We start from the raw sequence: 18,337 nt of genomic DNA, 5'->3' as shown, positions 1-18,337 counted from the left end.
GGGTTTGACAACTGAGAGCTGTCACTGCTGTCAGTGAAGTTCGATGGAAAAATGGTTTTTCACGACGAAACTGCGATGAATTGAGGGAAATTACCCAAACTGCGTGAAGATGTAGCCGCAGGTGAATATTCCTGATCATGATTACTCCGTTTGACGATTTTGTCTATCTCATCAACAATGTTCTTTTGGGGGAAGAGCCGGTAAGTGCAACAGTGTGTTTTGGCTAAATTTGTGGTTTATTGTTGCAGACGATCGAGGATTTTATTCTTTTAGTTGGGACAATCGTGGCTTTTGTCGCTTTCGTACTCTGGTGCTGTTTCCCGGTCGTTCCAAAGGACTCGCAGACGCCGCTCCACTATGAAGGTAAAGACTATCAGCTCAAGTATAACCAAAGGAAAGTTGATTACTGTTCCACATAAGTCTTAATCGATTTCATATCATGGCTCATTTTGCAACAAATTATTCTAATGACTCGGTTACTTCTCCACTTTTCTGGTTTCGAGTCATTACACTTTTTTTAGACTCGTATCAAGTATTCGGACTGACCACAAGTATTAAAAAGCTTTAATTGTTTATTTGTTGTTTTTCTCTAGTGATATTTACTGTCGACTGTGTTTTTCTAGTCATTCACATTGTTAACCCTTCACCTATTCTAAATGTATCACAGTGTATTTATTGTACATAATATGGTATGGATATATTTTGTCAATTAAAATTGTTTACGTGGATCTCAGTGTATTTTTCTCTAGCAATAAAGCTCCAATTTGAAAGTCGATTATTTCATTAAAAACGTGATTTTTCGCATTTATTTATACAATGAAAATTAGCATTCCAACCCATGTTCGCTCAAATCATGCTCAGACCCTGAGTCACTCAATCGTTGATTGTCGTCCAATGAGACGGGACTGGGCGGGCTTTGGTCGTCTTTTTTATCAAAAACAATGTTACTCTGAATACTGATACTCTGATTGTAAACATTCTGCAAGGAATTGTTAAAAAACGAAACAATTTTAATCATAAATACCGTAAACAGCCCCGCGCTAATAGTGCGATGAAAATTCGTGTTTCGCGAACGCAAGACCTCAACTTCCCTTTGGAGTTTCAATTTCTTACGCATTTGAAACATTCTCTCCGTACAATTGGAAATGTAACGCAGTTCTTTCAACCCGTCTAAAGCATCGGACAGCCGAGCGTCTTTCAGAGTTGTGTAAGTTTCCAACTCGTTGAAATGGTCCTTAAAAGTGGTTAATTTTTTTGCAAACTGATAAATACAATTACTTGTTGGCTCTCCTTTTGGACGATTTGCCTGATTTTGTATCGGAGGTATTGTTTCCAATGCCGAATCCTTTCGAGTTTTTCGTTCAAGTGGTCACCGTCCACCTCAACAGGCGTTACTCCCTCACTCTGCAATTCGCGAAAAACGCGAATCCAACTCTGGCACATTTTCAGCGAGGAGTAGTTTTCAGCGAATAGCATTGTGAGCTCGTCGTCTGTTTTCAATTTTCCGCTGAAGAGCTTGTAATTTTCATCGGCCACTTCAACGCTCTCTCTAAACCTGACTTTCAAAGCGTACAAAATAGCATGAACTTTGCATCTGCAGCTTTCCAAAAGCTGTTCTTGTGTCAAACAATCGGCGCGGAAATTGATTTTTTGGCCGTCACACAACACCAACCATACATTTTCATTCTGGCTTTCGATGCTGTGGCAAGTCATCATTTTCTCGTTTCGGAAAATTTCCATCAACATCGGGAGCAGTCTTTGGCCTTTTTTGCGCCAAGTGATAAAGTAGGGGATGGAGGGGGATTTTTCGGCAGTGTCGGCCAGAAGGCCCAGCGAAACCACTTTGGCAGGGAAAGCACACAACTAGGGTTAAATTCAGTAATTTTCACTGAGTACGAGCCCTAACAATTAAATGTTTGGACGAAACCTTATTTTTATTTTTATTTTTAATTATTATCAAACTGGTTTTATTGCGGCAACACTTTATTCATAATATTCATAATTTGCATGGTTTTAAACTTGTGCAATTCTCTAGACACTGAAAGAGTTATTTGTGATTTTTTGTCTGATTTTCAGTCAGTTATCAGAAAAAAAATCTAAGTCATATATTTAACTCCATTGACCTTCAATTTGATGGAATGCCAAAACTTTCATTACATTTTAAATTATCGGCAAAAGGCTGCTACGACACTTAATAAAAATTTGTAAAATTTGCCACAGAAGTATTTCAACAGAAATCACTGCTCTATGGATTGCAGAAACATTCCAATAGTTTTTAAGAATGTTCCAGCAGATGGATAAAAAAAGACTTGAATTTTATAAATGAATAACAAAATGTTACTTTCCAGTATAATGATTTTAACTAGACAAAAAAAACTCAAAAAAAAATAGAGACCTGAGGGTCAATCGTTAGTGGCAGTGGACATAACAATGACTGGAAAAACGTCATATTTAGTGATGAATGATGATAATGAATTTTTTCGTTGACAATTTATTAATTTTGATATTAATGAATTATTTTATTCAAATTTTATTTTTTGAGGTTTTGACGTTTTAATGATATTTTGTTATAAATAACCAGTTATTCTCATACAAATAAAAAACCAATGACAACTAACATCATACATTTTACATTTTAATAATCCATTATTATTATTGGTTGTTTATATTATTAATATTACCATTGTTCAAATTTAAAAATGGAAAGTGTTGAAAAATTTAAAAATGGTCTACCTGTAGAACAAAAAAGGATGAAGGTCTTATCCTTATTGATGCGATGAAAAAGATGAAATTGGTTTTGATTTGTAATTAATTTTGTAACAAAAAAAGAGTTTACGGTCAACGAAAAAATATTGTACTAAACTCGCTTATTAATGGGCGATTAATAAACTCAACTATTAAAGGCACTCACTCGTTGTTGCTCGTTCGTGCTTTAAACAGTTTTGTTTATTAATCGCCTTCATTAACAAACTAATTTATTAAATAACTATAATTAAACAAAGTTTACAGGTATTGAGAAAAAAACATTCATTTTCCGTCTATTTCTCGACACTTTTTTGGCCGTGAATAAGCCCAGATTTCCTAGAGATTTTTGCTTTGAAAAGCCCCGACTAGGAACCCTACAGATAACTGAGGTTGTAAAAATTTTTTGATTGCCTAAAAAAAAGTTAGTCAAAAACGAATCACAACAAAAAGAATGTTATGTAGAGATCACTTGACCTGACTTTATTTAGTATTTAGCGATGACATAAATACCAACAACCTTTTTTTCATGTTCATGCCAAATTTTACATTCTATAAAATTATTATTATTATTTATGTCCTGATTTTGAATTTGTTGAAGTTGGTCACCTTATACGTAGCTAAACTTTTGATAAATAATGATCCGGTAATTCTGACTTAATGTTATGTCTTTGTCAGCAAATAGCCTTGATTTAAATTGTCTTTTTGGCACAAAATGAAAAGTTGTCTTAGAAATTCTTCCTTAGAACATATTTTGAAAAATAAAACACCAGAAAAATAAAACAGCGGGACTTGTAGCCGTCATTAAAGCCAGAGAAGCTGTCAGAAATTACTAAAAAATTGTCTTTTTTTGCCCAAACAATTAGCTGTCAGATATTATTCCTGTTTTTTGTACTGTAAAGTAGTTTTTAAATATGTCATAAAGTTTCAAAATCAACGTATTTCTTCAATTTATACTTGTTTTTTTTTTAACATTCATTACTTGACGTGCATTTTTCTTGCAAAAAAGTATTTGTCCAAAATTTTAGTTGTTAGAGCTCGTACCTCGGTGATGTCCAGTAGGATATAAATCCCCCCTTTTTTCAAAAACTTGGAGTAGGAGCTGTTTGATGTGACCACACTCTGCCACAACAAATGCAGTGCACAGATTGTGGCTCTAACGTCGATCAAGGGATCATTTTCATTCGGGTGAATCACCCGATTCAGAAAATCGAGACACAAGGTTATAGGTTTATCATCGGCGTAACCGGCTGATAAAAGTAACTGCAAAATGGTGAATCCCCGAGTTAGGACTTTTTGGTTGAACTTTGTTAGGGATTTACTGATTGTTAAAACTTTCCAACATGTGGCTGAAATAAACCAAATGAGGCATGAAATGGCAAACCCGAAAAATTCGCACATGCGACAATGTCGTAAGTGTTGTTTTCGCCCAGAATCCGAAGCAGATCGGCGTTTTTCTGGAGCAGCATTTCAGTCAAGCAGTACATGTAGCAATCCAGGACTTCCATTTCGTACGTTTTGATTAAAAAACCTTCGATCATTTTGACAACTCTGTAAGATTTGTTAATTGGGGGCCAAACATTTGGAAATTGTTACTTAAGTGGTCCATTAACTTCCATGAATTTTTCGTGCGAACTCGGCAAATATTTGGGACTCACTCTGAGTATGATTTTAGTCAGTTCGCAGAACTCCTCAATGTGGTCCTTTGTCGCTGGGTGTTCTTGGAAAATGCATTTCGTGAGAGCTGCAATCAATTCGCTCTGTTTCAAGACCTCGTCACCCCCCTGATATTGCCGGAAGAAGTGCAAACAAGCCCAAATGATTTTGTTGAATTGAAAATCAAGCTCGTCTTCAGAGAACTCCAAGTTGGATCGGAACCCGCAGTTTGCCACCGCCAGGGCCAAAACTGCAATATCTACTCGATATTTATCGAAAACAAGTTGATTAATTTTGATTGACCTTCGCCGAGATCGCTCTCGATGAACTCCATGGTGGGAAAGGTGATCATGATTTTTAAAATAAGAGCCGTTAAATTGTTCCGATTGACTCTGTGTCCCGGACAGACGCTTGACCACCGAAAAGCGTATTGCAAACTCCTGTAATGCTCTGTTTAATTTGTTGAAGAATAAAATTGGAAATAACACCATAACGCGAAAAGTGACGGGTTTGGAACGTTGTTTTTCTGCGCATCGACCACATTTAACAATTTCCATAAAATGCAACAAGTGTCGTCCAGGATAGGAATATTGTCTTGCGAAGATGGGTTTCTGGGCTTGATTTCCGAAGGCCGCTCGTGCCAAGTTGGCTCCAGTCGTTGCAAAAGATACTCAATCGCATTTTCAGCGACTATTTCCTCGCAAACTTTCGGCGAAATTTCGCAAAGGAGGAACATTACGTCCAGCAGCAAGGGATATAATTGATCAGAAACGACTTGCAATAGTTGCGCTAAAACTTCCGGAAGCCGGCTTTTTTCAGCCGCTTCTTTACAATAATCAAGAGGAACGCAACAGTAGCCGATCGGTGGTTTGGGTTGTAATAAATTCCTGATTGCGTTTAAGACCAGTTTTTTGAAATTGTCGTCATGTAAGCATAAAATTAAATAACCTGTTATGATTTATAATTAATGCGGGACTGGTGTAGCGTTTTACCCAAGACTGAAAAATACTCCTGAAAGTCTCTTACGTATTCCAGTTTGTCCGAATTTTTCGTCAACATTGGCGGAATTGCACTGAAGTACAGCAAGCATTCGAGGGGTTGCTTGTACTGGGGGAATTTGTCAATTCTTTTAACAATATTTTCGTACAAGCGGATTATAAACGGAATGTCTTGAAGCCACTTTTATCAGTTAAGGACAAACACTCAAGTGTTGGTAATCAAGGGCGGGAAAAAGGATACAAAAGCGTAATGTGAGGCGTTTAAAAACTCATTCAACAGTTGTAAGTGACGCTCAGTTGCATTTTGCGAAATTGGGTGCTCGATTAACTCCACGAGCTGTCTTATGAGGAGACAGGGATTTTTCGGGGGGCACTTTAGCTTTGTTTTTCTGTTATCACCACTTGCCATTATTTTGAAGTTTTTCGAAAAGTCGAAGTGTCAAATTAGTTTAAAAAAAGCCCCCACTGTATGCAACCAACCATGCATGTAGTTCTTTTGCGCCAATGTTTAGTGCCACCAACCCTTTTCATCGATGATCTACTCATTAATTATTCGCGAATATTCGGTTTTTACTCAATTGAAACAAACAGTTAGCACATAAATTGTATTGAAAACATGTACGAAAGTAAAAATGATTAAACAAGAATTTATAATTTACAATTTTAATTAATGATAGCAACAAAATAAAAGTCCCTAGTGTCAGAACTGTCATCCTCATTCTCCGATTTTCCGAAATTTTCTTTCGGTGCTGTTCATTAAAAAAGAAAGCTCATTTTCACACAACTAAACACCTCATCGTAAGTGTTATAATCCAAATTTTCTAATAATTGTATTTATTGTTATGTAATTGGTCCATTATCGACGTTGTCCACTTGCAGTATTATGTAATATTGAAGGTTATATCTTTTGCAAAAAATTATCAGTAGTGTTTGTTTTTTTTGCAGCTGTTGACCCGAAATGGCTGCATTACGTGGAGTGTCCCGCCTTCTCACCCGTCGCGCCCTCAACACGGCCCCCAAGCGAGGTTATGCTGATGAAATGAGCTTCACATTCGCTGCTGGAAATCAAGTAGAGTTTAATTTTTTTTGGCAATCGTCTCACAAGCGAAATTTTAGGTATTTTACGATGCCCAGTCTGTGAGGCAAGTGGACGTCCCCTCTTTCTCTGGTTCGTTCGGTATTTTACCGAAACATGTCCCCACATTGGCTGTCTTGAAGCCGGGGGTTGTCACCGTTTTTGAGAATGATGGCAACGTTAAGAAGATTTTTGTTTCAAGCGGAACTGTTACTATTAACGAAGATTCCTCAGTTCAGGTTTTGGCAGAGGAGGCTGCACCTGTTGAAAACATTGATATTTCAGCAGCTAGGGAGATCCTCAGCAAAGCTCAAGGGGAACTATCCTCTGCCGCAACAGAACAGGTAATAAAACCAACTGAATGAGCAATTTTTAATTTGAAGTTTTAGGCCCGAGCTGAGGCTTCTATCGCTATTGAGGTCGGAGAGGCACTCGTTAAAGCTGCCGAATAAATGCTTGTGTACATTTAGATTTAATTATAATAAAACTAATACAAAGTAGAATTCGTATTTATTTGTCGTTTAGTTGGCAATGATTAAATCAATCAGTGGATTTTTTTGTTACGGTTGTAAACACTGTTAAACGTCAATGTCAAAATGACATTCACAAATTCCATTATTTTGTAATTTGTTTTTGTACAAAAAGCGACCAAAATTTTGCAAAATGGGTTTGTAACCTTCACTTACACTCAAACTCAAATAATAAAACACATTTTAGCGTTTAAAATGTCATATAGTTTTGAAGGCAACTACAGGACAAAGCCTGAGCAAAATTTGTCAGGCGCTAGTAAAAAAATTTCGAGGGATGTTTTGCTACAAAAAACCCACGAAGAGAGACGTAAACGACAGGTAACTCGACCCCTTAAAAAACATCCCCGTAACGTAAATTTCAGGAGCAACGTCTGAAGTTACAAAGTGCTCAACTTTTGCAGTCACACATTAGGAGTTATTTAGTGCGCAAACATAAAAAGGAGGAGGAAAGGGCGTACTATGATAACAATTTTGAAAATATCCCGATACAGGTGTTGTTGTCCAAACTTCTGTTCTTTTATGACCCGGTTAAGGACAACATGCGGCTGGTAAATACGAACATTAATTGTTTGATTGAATTGTCACGAAATTTCGCAGTACCAAATATCCGAACGATTGTTGCAACAAAATGTGCAAATCAATCAAGCGCTTGGCTCAGATACGGCCCTTTCGTGGCTCATCAAATGGTGGCTGGTTTTGTGTCTCAAAAGCTCGTATCACCCTGATATGACAAAGCTCATGTTAAATTGCCTTGACGCGTTCGTTTGCAACACACCGACAATTGAATATCTCACACGCAAAGGTAATAATTAATCCTTTTAACGTGCTAATTAACACAAAACTAGGTTACTACGTGTACCTGCGTACTCTCCTGGATAATGACGCTAAAGAGTTACTTCAACAAATCCTAAGTCTGATATATCGCCCCTTCCAATCGCTACGAATCACCCAGAGTTCGCAGGACATCATTTTGTCCGAATTCTGCAGCAATTTCCTCAAACCCACCTTCACAAACAACGTAAAGACTGTCCTTATACCGTATTTAAAAAACAAACGCGATTTTCCATACGAAAAAATCATAAGGTACTTGAATAGTGGCTACCACTTCCAAATCAGCAATAGTTTGTTTTACTGCATTTTGGCGCTTGAACCCGACGATTACGGTAGTGATAATTTTTCCTCCACAAGTGTCGTAATAACGAATTTTAGAACCCACAAGTGATAGTATTCAAGTCTTGTCCACACTTAGCGTGGACATCCACCAGTTGAAACCCCCGGTGTATTTAATAAGCGACGATAGTGACGATGAGAGCGAAGTCCAGGTCTCGGAAGAAGAATTACTCCTCTCTGACTATTTACATATCATGAATAAGCCGGAACGGGTCCGGAAATGGTTGCACTTTTTCGAACAAAATAGCAATAATGAAGATGTGCTAATGTCGCTGACGAAGTTTTGCCACAATCTCCTACTTGTGTACAAGGATTCGATTAGGAAATTTTTGTAAGTTGTCCGCTAGTTTTTAACTCTTTCTCTAATCGGGCGTTAGATTGTTGTACAAATTGGGGTTGAACGGCAATTTCCTCAACAAATTATGGAATATGTTGAACCGGAAGAGGTCGCTAGAGGGCGAACTCCGGGGGTCTTGCCTCCTGTCGTGGAAAGAGTGTCACACGACCCTCTCGGTATTTTGCGACACTTTTACTTTCTACACGGAAACCTTAACCGATCGGGAAAATTCCGATACTAGTGAGACTTTCACGCAAAATGATCTCTACTCAATGTCGAAGTTACTGAAAAACGTTGCGGTGGATTTAGTCGAATTGGCGTTTCCGATGTGCAGGTCAAGCACGGTAAGAGTGTGTTTGTCAAAGATGGGTTTAACCCCAGTTTAGATTCCAGCGACTCCGGAAATTCTGCATCTGTACAGTTCGTGTCTGAACTGTGTTAAAATGTTGTACATGTTGGATATTCGCAAACAGTTTTGTCCGCATGGGTTCTGGACGGCGAAAAAAATCCACATTTCGCAGGATTTGTCACGAAGGAATTATTTGTCGAAGACGATCAGGCCGTTCCATGGCTTGGTGTGTGATATGGACGATGAGGAACACTTGCCCCCATTGTCAACCATCGAGCAACGTTCCTTGGCAGTTTTGCAGGAGTTGCCGTTTTTGATCGGGTTTAATACAAGGGTTTTGCTTTTGAGGGATTGGTGCAGGAACAGTTTGGGCGAAAATGATTACCAGCGCCTTCATAATGAATTTCTCAATGATAATCTCGTGGTGATAAGGCGGACGCATTTGTACGAAGATGCGTTTGAAAAATTGTCAGTTAAGAATGGTAGGTAGTTGCCATGAAAAGGAAAACATTATGTGGAAATCTAATGACCACTCAAATCCAGATTTTTTAGTATCAATGGATACCCCTTTAAATAATGTGGCTAAATTAATCTAAAGTTCAGATGACTTCTATCACCTAACCGACCCTTCTGCATGCAAGTATTATTCATATCAGGAAACCGTTTTGCTTTAAGTCTTATAGTTTCGCCAAAATTGTTTCCTTCTTCGTCGAGATTTTTGTCAAATTGCGGTACCCTGAATATTTATCATACAATAACTCCCCGAACTTTTAAGAGATAACTATAACTTATTATTTTTGGAAAACCCTTTTACTTATGTATCTTTTTCAAAAAAGATTATTGTTCTGCGGCTAGTAGTTTTCTCGCAAATTACTTATAAAAGCAAATAGAGGTAAAAGAAAAAATTATTAGGAATTTGTCGACTTCCTTAAAGCCTTTCGATTTCCTGGATTATCTTACATAAGATAAAATCAAAATAGTTTCACTTTTTCGAATAGTTTTGGGAAAATAAATAAAAAGTATGTTCTCTCAAAAGTTGAAAATATTGAAAAAAAAACATTTATGTTGTATACATTTTAATCTGCACTTTACGATGGAACCAACCGTTTTGCTCTAAGAGTTTTAGTTTCGCCGTAATTGTTCACTTCTTCGAAGAGATTTTTGTCGATTTGCGGTACCCGGAACATTTATCATGCAATAACTCCCGAACTATTATTATTCGAGATAACTCCATAAAGTTTATTATCTTTGGGAAACTTTTTTCATTATCTATATTTTTCAAAAAAAGATTGTTCTCCGACTAATAGTTTTCTCGCAAATTGGTCATAAATGCAAAAAAATATAATTAAACAACTATTGAGAATTTGGCAATTTTTTTAAAAACAATCGATTTCCAAGATCTTACATAAGATAAAATCAAAATAGTTCTACTTTTTCTCAATAGGTCCCAAATCTTATTACACCCACCATGGGGTTAAACTTATTACGGCTGCAACTGGCTTTGATAATTTTTAAAATTTTCTAAAGTTTTCCCAAACTTTCTTACCTCCCGATTTCTCTTGCATTGCAATTTGCATTTGCCATTTTTAATTTTTATCTTGAATTTCGCCTTCACTTGAAAAGCTACAAAGTTGGCACAGTTATGCGAATTTATCCTTATTTCAAGTGCATTGTGATTCCAAAAAATCTGGATTTAATATTTCCATAAGGTGGTAATGTTCTCCTTTCCACCTAAAATTTGCATTCCCTGAAATCTCCAGTCTCTTCCAAGTTTAGACAAAAACGCTGAAACAGGTTAATTTTAGTTTAAAGGAGGGTCAAATTTTATGTTAGTTTCAAAGTCATTTCTGCATTTCTCTGGTACTCAGAGATATTCTTCAAAAAATTTAAATAGTCAGAGGAGTCGAGTGACATCATTTTGAAGCTGTTTTTATTATTGTCTATGCAACCATGTACGTACTTTTTTATTTTAAGCAATTTATTGTCGAGAATCACGAAATTGTTTTAATATCATTGATATTTTGAAATCTTGAACCCTTTCGTTCAAATTTTGAACGTTTTTTTGGTATAAATTGACTTAGAAATGTTGTCTATGTTTCTACTTTTTAAAGTAAGAAAATAAAGTAACAACCCCACCCCCTCACAAAAAATCATTTTGGAATTGACTGTAATTGTTAACTATATTTTTTTCAATTTTAAACGATAAAAGAACATTGCCTAGATTGTTGCAAGAGGAATAAAAGGAATTATGAAAAAGTAACTCAATTTAACGAATGTATTGCTCAAAATGTTCACCCTCAGCTCGATACAATGGCACAATCCATTTTCAAAACTTTATCTCTCTGATAACTAGATTCTTTGTTCTGTACTATGAATTCAGAATATTAAGAATTTAATAACAAAAAAATTAAGGAATCAAGGAGAAACTAAAACACTCGGTAAAAATGATAATTTTACCACCTTCAACCTCAATTTCTTCTTACTTCAATGCGTAAGAAGAGTAGTGCAGACAAGGTCTATCCATACCAAAGAACTTCTTCAAAATTTAAATGAGAATATTTCAGATTGACAATTTGAAAAAGTTCTCTAAAACTTAATCAACTCGAAATTTGAACAACAAATCGTTAAAAATTGAAAAAAGTATGTACTTATGTAATTATGCAGAAATAACTTTGAAACCAAAATAAAATTTTGTCCCCCTTTAGACTGAAATTAATCTGTTTTTTAGGGGTGCAAATTTTAGTTTTAATGTATTTAATTCAGTAAAAAAGTAAAAATCTGATTTTGGAACAAATTGTCATGTCTTGTTTTAGAATCCGATCTGAGGCACAAGGTGCGAATTCAGTTTATAAACAGTGTGGGTTTGGAGGAAGCTGGGATTGACGGTGGTGGGATTTTTAAGGAGTTTATTAATGAAGTTCTGAAAACTGCATTTGACCCCAACCGGGGATTTTTCCTCTTAACGGCTGACAACACACTGTATCCAAACCCAAATGTCCACTTGATTGTGGAAAATTTCATGGAACACTACTATTTCATCGGCCGATTAGTCGGAAAAGTAACTGAATCATCGAATCAAATAACAAAAAAAAAACAATCGTTTTGTAGGCAATTTTCGAAAACATACTAGTGGATCTACCTTTAGCCGAATTTTTCCTAGCCAAATTATTAGTAGACCGAGCCAGTGCTCACTACTTAAAATCACTGGACCCGGTCCTCTATCGAAATCTCTTGTATTTGAGGGATTACCCGGGCGATGTGAGCGACCTAGGATTGGATTTTACGACAGTTAATAACGACTTGGGCGAGACTAGAGTAATTTTTCCAAAATGAGTATTTTTGTCCCTAATTTTCGTTATTACAGGTCGTTGAGCTTAAACCTCACGGGAGCAACATCCAGGTAACAAACGAGAATCGACTCGAGTACATTCAACGATTGGCGGATTTGAAATTAAACGTTCAATTGAAAAAACAATGTATGGCATTTCGGGAGGGTCTTGACAGTGTCGTGCCCTTGCTGTGGTTAAAACTCTTCAACCATAACGAGCTGCAAGTCATCATAGGGGGCGATACGCAGGAAATTGATTTGAGTGACTTGAAAGCTCACACTGTATATGGAGGCGAATTTACGGCCGATCACCCCACTGTGAATCTGTTCTGGAAAATTTTAAACACGTTCACCGACACTCAGAAAAAAATGTTGCTCAAGTTTGTAACGAGTTGTTCAAGGCCGCCACTGCTGGGCTTTAAAGTTAGTGGCCTGAATTAATTTTAATTGAAGTTAATTATACAATTTTTAGGAACTTAATCCCCAGTTTTGCATTCAATCGTCAGGGAGTGAGGATCGGATGCCGACCGCAAGCACGTGCTTGAATTTACTCAAAATACCAATCATTAAGGAGGAAGAAGTTTTAAGAAATAAACTGCTGCAAGCGATTGAACAACAGGCTGGTTTTGAGTTATCGTAATTGTATATTTTTGTTTTGTTACATTTTTTGATTAATAAATTACTTTACATAAGTGTTCGTCCTCTCTCTCCTGGACCTCTATCCCGCATTGTTCTCCGCTACGTTTCCCACCTACGCAGCAGATTTGTCAAAAGATAACTCTCCTGCAATTGTGGGTAAAATTATTTTGTTAATAAAAACGTTACTTGGTGTATACTAGAGCTGATTTAATGCCCATTAACTCCTGTTTATACATTTGAAAAGCCGTAGTCAAGAGGTTCCTAAATTCGTTCATATAACCTCAGCATATGCATTTTAGGTTCTTAAAAATGCATGAACTTGACATTGCATTGATCGTAAATTTTTATCCATAGTTTGTTATTGTAATCCTATGAACTATGGACCCAAAAACATCTAGTAAATGTGTTCCAATTATTAGTTATTTTATTGAATTAGACAACTTATTATTAGTAACAGTCCGTGATTTCTTGTGATGTTGAAATTATGTAGTTAGAAAAGTAAGTATTATTTCAATTTAATTGTTGAGAACACGTTCTAAAAAATCAATAAATCAAACTTGAAAAATAATCTAGGAAAGCGCTCATTATTCTTCATTTAAGAAATTTGGCAATAAAATGAGATTAGAACAATTAACGTCTTTACATAAATAATTCTAAAAACTAATTATTAAAAATAAGAATGTTGTCTAACTGCACACAATCTACATCGTTTAACAGACATCTTGAGTATGTAATTACTCAATTATCTCAGATTTTAGAGCATGAAAACATCTAATCATTACTGTTTACATTAGTCATTTCCCCACCACCAAACTGGTGGAAATCCCTTTCATATTTTCAATTTCGCAAGAGAAAAACCAAACAAATTAAATCTGGGAAGAATGCATCTAGTAATTCATCACAGATCATTAGCTGAATTCCGTCTACTTATATGACACGCTTGCCATTAAATACTGATACCCGGTTTTCCATTCTTGTGTTACGGTGATAAGTTGATAAACTCCATTGTTCATCCGTCTGTAAGTAGTAATTTTTGTTGCAAAAATTATTATTTTCACTGTTAACAGCCAACTTTAGCCTTCAAAATCATGCAACACCGTTACATAAATATTTCCAATTATATAATAGCTATTTTTCCAAACAATTGTAGTGCAATAGGTAATAAAAAGAATCTAATTATTGCGACTCGTTGATAAGATTTTCTATTGTCAAAAAAAAGAAATTCCGCAAATCTGTGTAAAGTTTTAAACAATCTTATCACGTAAGTGTGATGATTATTTTAAATCTGATGTACATAATAAGCGTTTGAGTTCAACAATTAATTTCCAGGATTACCACCATGGACTTTGACGATATGTTAGAAGAATTAGGCGAGTTGGGGAAATACCAAATCACAACGTACCTTTTAGTCTGTCTTCCCGTATTTTTCGCAGCGGCCAATAGTCTCAGTTACGTGTTTACGGCAGGAATACCAAATTACAGGTTTTATATTTAATTGGTTGCAATCGCGGTAATTACTTATTGCAGGTGTTTTATCCCCGAGTGCGAAGATGCAGAAAATGCAACTTACGAAGTCCCTTGGATCGACTTTGCCATACCTGGAGGCGACTCTAGGGAAATATTGGATTCGAAATCCCACCTCTGTGATAGGTTTACCGTAAATGAAACAGTCGCGAATTACACTTATTGTTCGAGAGATTTGTTTACAAATGTGACTGAAACGTGCAACGAATGGGTGTTTGATAGCGAGGAGCGGACAATCGTAAATGATGTAATTGCTTCAAAAAAAAAAAACACAAAAAATATTTATGACCGCGTTTTAGTGGAACTTGACTTGTGTGGAAAATCAATGGAAACTCTCCTTTGTGGGCACGAGTCATTTCGCGGGGATTATCGTGGGATCGGGATTATTTGGGATTTTGGCCGACAGGTGATTAATTTTTTTGTAATAATTGTAAACAAAATTTTTAAATAGGTATGGACGCAAAAGAATATTTATCATCTGTATCCTGATCATGAGCGTGTCAGGATGTGCCCAAGTTGTCTCACCCGAATACATAACTTTCGTGATATTAATGTTTGTGAATGCGATGGGCACGGCTGGAGTCTACCCTTTGGCTTTCATTATCGGTAATTAACAGTGTGAGGAAATCTTATGGGCGAAGGTTAGTGCATGGGCGCGCTTGCAGTCAAATAAACCTTTAAATCGAAATGTTGTGGAACAGCTTGCATTGTTGATATAAGTTAGTAAAGAGTATTAAAAAATGTTTAGACAAATAATTTTTTGTTTCAACCCTCGCGAAGGGGCTGAAAAGACGTTTTAGCTAAAAATTTGCAAACACCTAAAATTTGACACATTTTGCGTTTACATACTCATATCTTCCATCTGGATAAAGCTAGAAACTCCGTTTTTTTGCAAACAAATTTTCAATAAATGCAGATTTATATGTAGTTTAACAAGGTTGAGTTTTGATAAAGGGAAACCAAAAAAACTACATTTTCTTGTAACGTTGCATAATTGTGTAGTGAAATTTTCGAGATGCGAGAAAGTTTTTTAATTTAAAAGATAGACTCCCACATAATCGAAACGAAATAAAGCTAATACTTGAAATAAATTTTTGGTGCAAGAATCATTTTGTTATCTGTAAGACTCACCAATTTAAAATTACTGCAAAATGCGCCTGAGGTGAAACCGAACCGTATTTACCTCTGAAGTGTGGTCATCGCCTTTGATAACATTTCGAGAGCTAAAAATCGTAATTCGTAAATAATTAAAAAATAATTAATGTCACTTATCTATTAATATAATACCTTTACTTTTAACTGCCTTAACTCTCTCTTAATTTTTATAATATCTAAAACGTCAAAAGAACATTTTTATCTCATGTACTTATTTAAAAAGCATAAAAGTGACCCAGTAGAACTAAATTACGAAATTGTAATTCATTCAAAGTATTCTTTGGTGTGACATTAATATTTTTTTAATTATTTACCATTTTTAGCCCTTGAAATGTTTTCAACTACACCACGTTTCAAAGGGAAATACGCTGCGATTTCAACTCGAGCACATTTTGTAGATAACTAAATAATCCTTCTTTAAAGTCCTTTTTAAAAAAATATACAAATCGTAACGTTTCTGACGAATCAACAATTGTAGTTACACGCTGGGGTACTTGGTTAGAAGCAGATTTCTAAAAATTTTAATCAATTAAAATCATTTGTTTATTGCTTTAAAGGACGATGCACAAAGCATTAAACAATGTAAAACTTTAGTTTTAACCACAAATTTAGTTTCTCAACTTAATTTTATTAAAAACAATTTTTCAAATATTCCAACTACGATCAAATTTCTAGAAACGTAAAATTAAAATTATCCATTACAGTTGAGAAATTTGAGTCTACGTTGATAGAATTAAAATCTGTAGAATGGTCATTACAAGATAAATTTAATGCAAAAATTGACGCAGTTACTAGAAATCCCGATTTTCTAGTTTTAAAACAAATAGCGAATAATGTACCACCTTCGACATATTTTGCATTAGCACCAAACTTTTTATTTACTCCTGTAACCAGCCGTGATGTAGAAAGATCTTTTTCTAAATTCAAAGATATTTTAACTGCAAAACGGAATCAGTTTTCGAGAATTTAGAAAGAATCACAGTTATTCAAGCGTATTTCTCAGAGAAAATGATTAAAATATTTTTATTTAGTTTTTAATTTTAATTTCCACTGAATTAAAACGCAACATTTTCAAAATGTAATAGTGACTTACGCTTCCCTGTATTAAACATCTTCATTGATGTCCGTGTAAGATTGAGGAAATAATGAAGTTATTTTCTAAGGATTATGTCAAATTAGGTGCCTTGTCAGGGTTTGAACTAGCCACTCAGAAGCTGATATTAGCGACTATTTTAAAATTGGTTCAGAAAATAATCTCAACAAATATACCGCAGTCTTAATAAATTAGCGACTATTTTATTGCCACAATTTTTCTTGGGTAGTCCGTAATTATAATAAAACAATAATATTTATGTTTTAATTAGATTTTTGTAAGCGACCGGTAACATTAATTGTATAAACCCCAAGTAAACTACGCCAATGCACGCGCTGTAACGGACCATTTCATCGATAAATATGAACATCGCGAGAGCGCTACGACGAGTCAACTGATCGGTTGTGGCCTCATGGCTATCCCATAAAATTTCCTCACACTGGTAATTAATTACCACCACTATTTTTTATACAACTAATTCAAACAGGGGTCGAATTGGTTGGCAAAAGGAAGCGAGAAATAACCGGAATCGTATTAAACTATTTCTACGCTGTTGGTGAGGCTGTTGTTGCCCTTGTCGCGTGGTACACCAAAGACTGGGTTTTATTACAACTCATAGTTTCTAGTCCGTCTATTTTATTTTTCATATATTACTGGTAATTTTTAAAAAAGATTAATTTTTCCAGTCGCTCGATGCATTCGATTTTTAGGTTTATACCAGAATCCGTGCGGTGGCTGCTAGCCAACGAAAAACGCGAAAAGGCCAAAGGCATCGTTTGCAAAGCGGCGAAAGTAAACAACGTCACTTTATCCGAGTCTTTACTGGCCTCATTCAAGAAAGACGCAGCCTCGAATGTAAGTTGGCACACTAATCGTAAACATGTGAACTAGGCCGACGAAATTAGATAAATTGAATTTTTAGAGCGACAGTGGCCAAGATGAAGGAACAAAAATTTTATTCGTATTGAAAACGATCCTAAAATCGCGTAAACTCGTGGTCAGAATGCTGATCACGTATTTCATTTGGTGAGTTGCTAAAGGGGATTTTTAAAAATTATTCCAAACTCACGTCAGGTCTGTGAACGCATTTGTATTCTACGGACTGTCGGTGAATTCGACCAGCATGAGCGGGAACAAATACATCAATTTTGCGTTAGTGAGCTTGGTTGAAATTCCCGGTTATACAATTGCTTGGGTCAGTATTCAAAAAATCGGGCGCCGGTTGTCCCTTGTTGGGTCTTTACTTTTGTGTGGTTTGACTTGTACTTTGACTATTTTCGTACCTTCCGGTAATTCCCCGACGCGTCGTGACAGCAAATTAAACGTGTTTTGCAGAAATGACTTGGGCGGTTATTCTGCTATTTCTCATTGGGAAACTGGGGATCACAGCTGCGTTTGGTGTCGTTTACGTCCACACAGCCGAAATGTTGCCAACAGTGGTGCGGAGCGGGGGAGTGGGATCTGCGTCGACTATGGCCCGATTTGGGGCGCTTTTAGCCCCCTTTGTCCCTCTTCTGGTGTGTAAATGAACCTAGAAACTGATGAGCAAGAAATGAATTTGCAGGGAATTTATGTCAAACCGTTGCCGATGCTACTGTTCGGGGGGGTTGCAGTGCTGGCGGGAATCTTGGCGTTGAAGTTACCTGAAACTTTGGGAAATAAATTACCTGAAAGTGTAGAAGAGGCTGAAAATTTGTAAATAAAGTGATTTTTTTACCACGAGTGCGATTATTCAGGATGA

The 18,337-nt window shown here is 36.1% G+C and overlaps 4 protein-coding genes and 1 non-coding gene across 8 annotated transcripts; 4 read left to right on the top strand and 1 right to left on the bottom strand.

Annotated features, from left to right (window-relative positions):
• The first annotated feature begins 63 nt into the window (after positions 1 to 63).
• Positions 64 to 437, top strand: LOC103312898 (hypothetical protein). The gene is made up of 2 exons (XR_010334174.1): positions 64 to 200; positions 274 to 437. It is a non-coding gene; the product is annotated as a hypothetical protein (transcript).
• Positions 438 to 559: 122 nt separating this feature from the next.
• Positions 560 to 5,895, bottom strand: LOC103312894 (uncharacterized). 2 transcript variants are annotated; one of them, XM_015979772.2, is made up of 10 exons: positions 5,638 to 5,895; positions 5,391 to 5,577; positions 4,887 to 5,346; positions 4,702 to 4,838; positions 4,339 to 4,657; positions 4,142 to 4,293; positions 3,787 to 4,091; positions 1,279 to 1,863; positions 1,025 to 1,234; positions 560 to 979 (listed from the first exon to the last, which is right to left on the bottom strand). In XM_015979772.2, the coding sequence occupies exons 1-10, from the start codon at positions 5,803 to 5,805 to the stop codon at positions 824 to 826; spliced, it is 2,679 nt and encodes an 892-aa protein (XP_015835258.2). In that variant the 5' UTR covers positions 5,806 to 5,895; the 3' UTR covers positions 560 to 823. The 2 variants fall into 2 exon arrangements, with proteins under 2 accessions (XP_015835258.2, XP_015835259.2); XM_015979773.2 differs by having other exon boundaries at positions 4,339 to 4,648.
• A 142-nt stretch (positions 5,896 to 6,037) lies between these two features.
• ATPsyndelta (ATP synthase, delta subunit) lies at positions 6,038 to 6,974 on the top strand. 2 transcript variants are annotated; one of them, XM_963192.5, is made up of 4 exons: positions 6,038 to 6,194; positions 6,342 to 6,465; positions 6,513 to 6,815; positions 6,861 to 6,974. In XM_963192.5, exons 2-4 carry the CDS (start codon positions 6,355 to 6,357, stop codon positions 6,921 to 6,923), a joined length of 477 nt encoding a protein of 158 aa, XP_968285.1. In that variant the 5' UTR covers positions 6,038 to 6,194; positions 6,342 to 6,354; the 3' UTR covers positions 6,924 to 6,974. The 2 variants fall into 2 exon arrangements, with proteins under 2 accessions (XP_968285.1, XP_064212704.1); XM_064356634.1 differs by lacking the exon at positions 6,038 to 6,194 and adding an exon at positions 6,257 to 6,281.
• Positions 6,975 to 7,016: 42 nt separating this feature from the next.
• Positions 7,017 to 12,877, top strand: LOC656759 (uncharacterized protein). Its single transcript, XM_963266.5, has 12 exons — positions 7,017 to 7,138; positions 7,189 to 7,319; positions 7,364 to 7,549; positions 7,599 to 7,803; positions 7,847 to 8,164; positions 8,211 to 8,502; positions 8,549 to 8,852; positions 8,895 to 9,339; positions 11,671 to 11,915; positions 11,966 to 12,172; positions 12,222 to 12,608; positions 12,658 to 12,877. The coding sequence occupies exons 1-12, from the start codon at positions 7,135 to 7,137 to the stop codon at positions 12,823 to 12,825; spliced, it is 2,892 nt and encodes a 963-aa protein (XP_968359.1). The 5' UTR covers positions 7,017 to 7,134; the 3' UTR covers positions 12,826 to 12,877.
• A 160-nt stretch (positions 12,878 to 13,037) lies between these two features.
• LOC656850 (uncharacterized protein) lies at positions 13,038 to 18,310 on the top strand. 2 transcript variants are annotated; one of them, XM_008194728.3, is made up of 11 exons: positions 13,038 to 13,322; positions 14,154 to 14,306; positions 14,352 to 14,595; positions 14,648 to 14,754; positions 14,800 to 14,954; positions 17,084 to 17,252; positions 17,307 to 17,451; positions 17,519 to 17,622; positions 17,671 to 17,885; positions 17,932 to 18,113; positions 18,161 to 18,310. In XM_008194728.3, the coding sequence occupies exons 2-11, from the start codon at positions 14,164 to 14,166 to the stop codon at positions 18,293 to 18,295; spliced, it is 1,599 nt and encodes a 532-aa protein (XP_008192950.1). In that variant the 5' UTR covers positions 13,038 to 13,322; positions 14,154 to 14,163; the 3' UTR covers positions 18,296 to 18,310. The 2 variants fall into 2 exon arrangements, with proteins under 2 accessions (XP_008192950.1, XP_008192949.1); XM_008194727.3 differs by lacking the exon at positions 13,038 to 13,322 and adding an exon at positions 13,629 to 13,843.
• The last annotated feature ends 27 nt before the right edge of the window (positions 18,311 to 18,337 follow it).

Source organism: Tribolium castaneum, chromosome 5 (genome assembly GCF_031307605.1).
Source record: "Tribolium castaneum strain GA2 chromosome 5, icTriCast1.1, whole genome shotgun sequence".
Taxonomy (NCBI): Eukaryota; Metazoa; Arthropoda; class Insecta; order Coleoptera; family Tenebrionidae; genus Tribolium; species Tribolium castaneum.
This window is presented reverse-complemented; position numbering and strand designations above follow the sequence as displayed.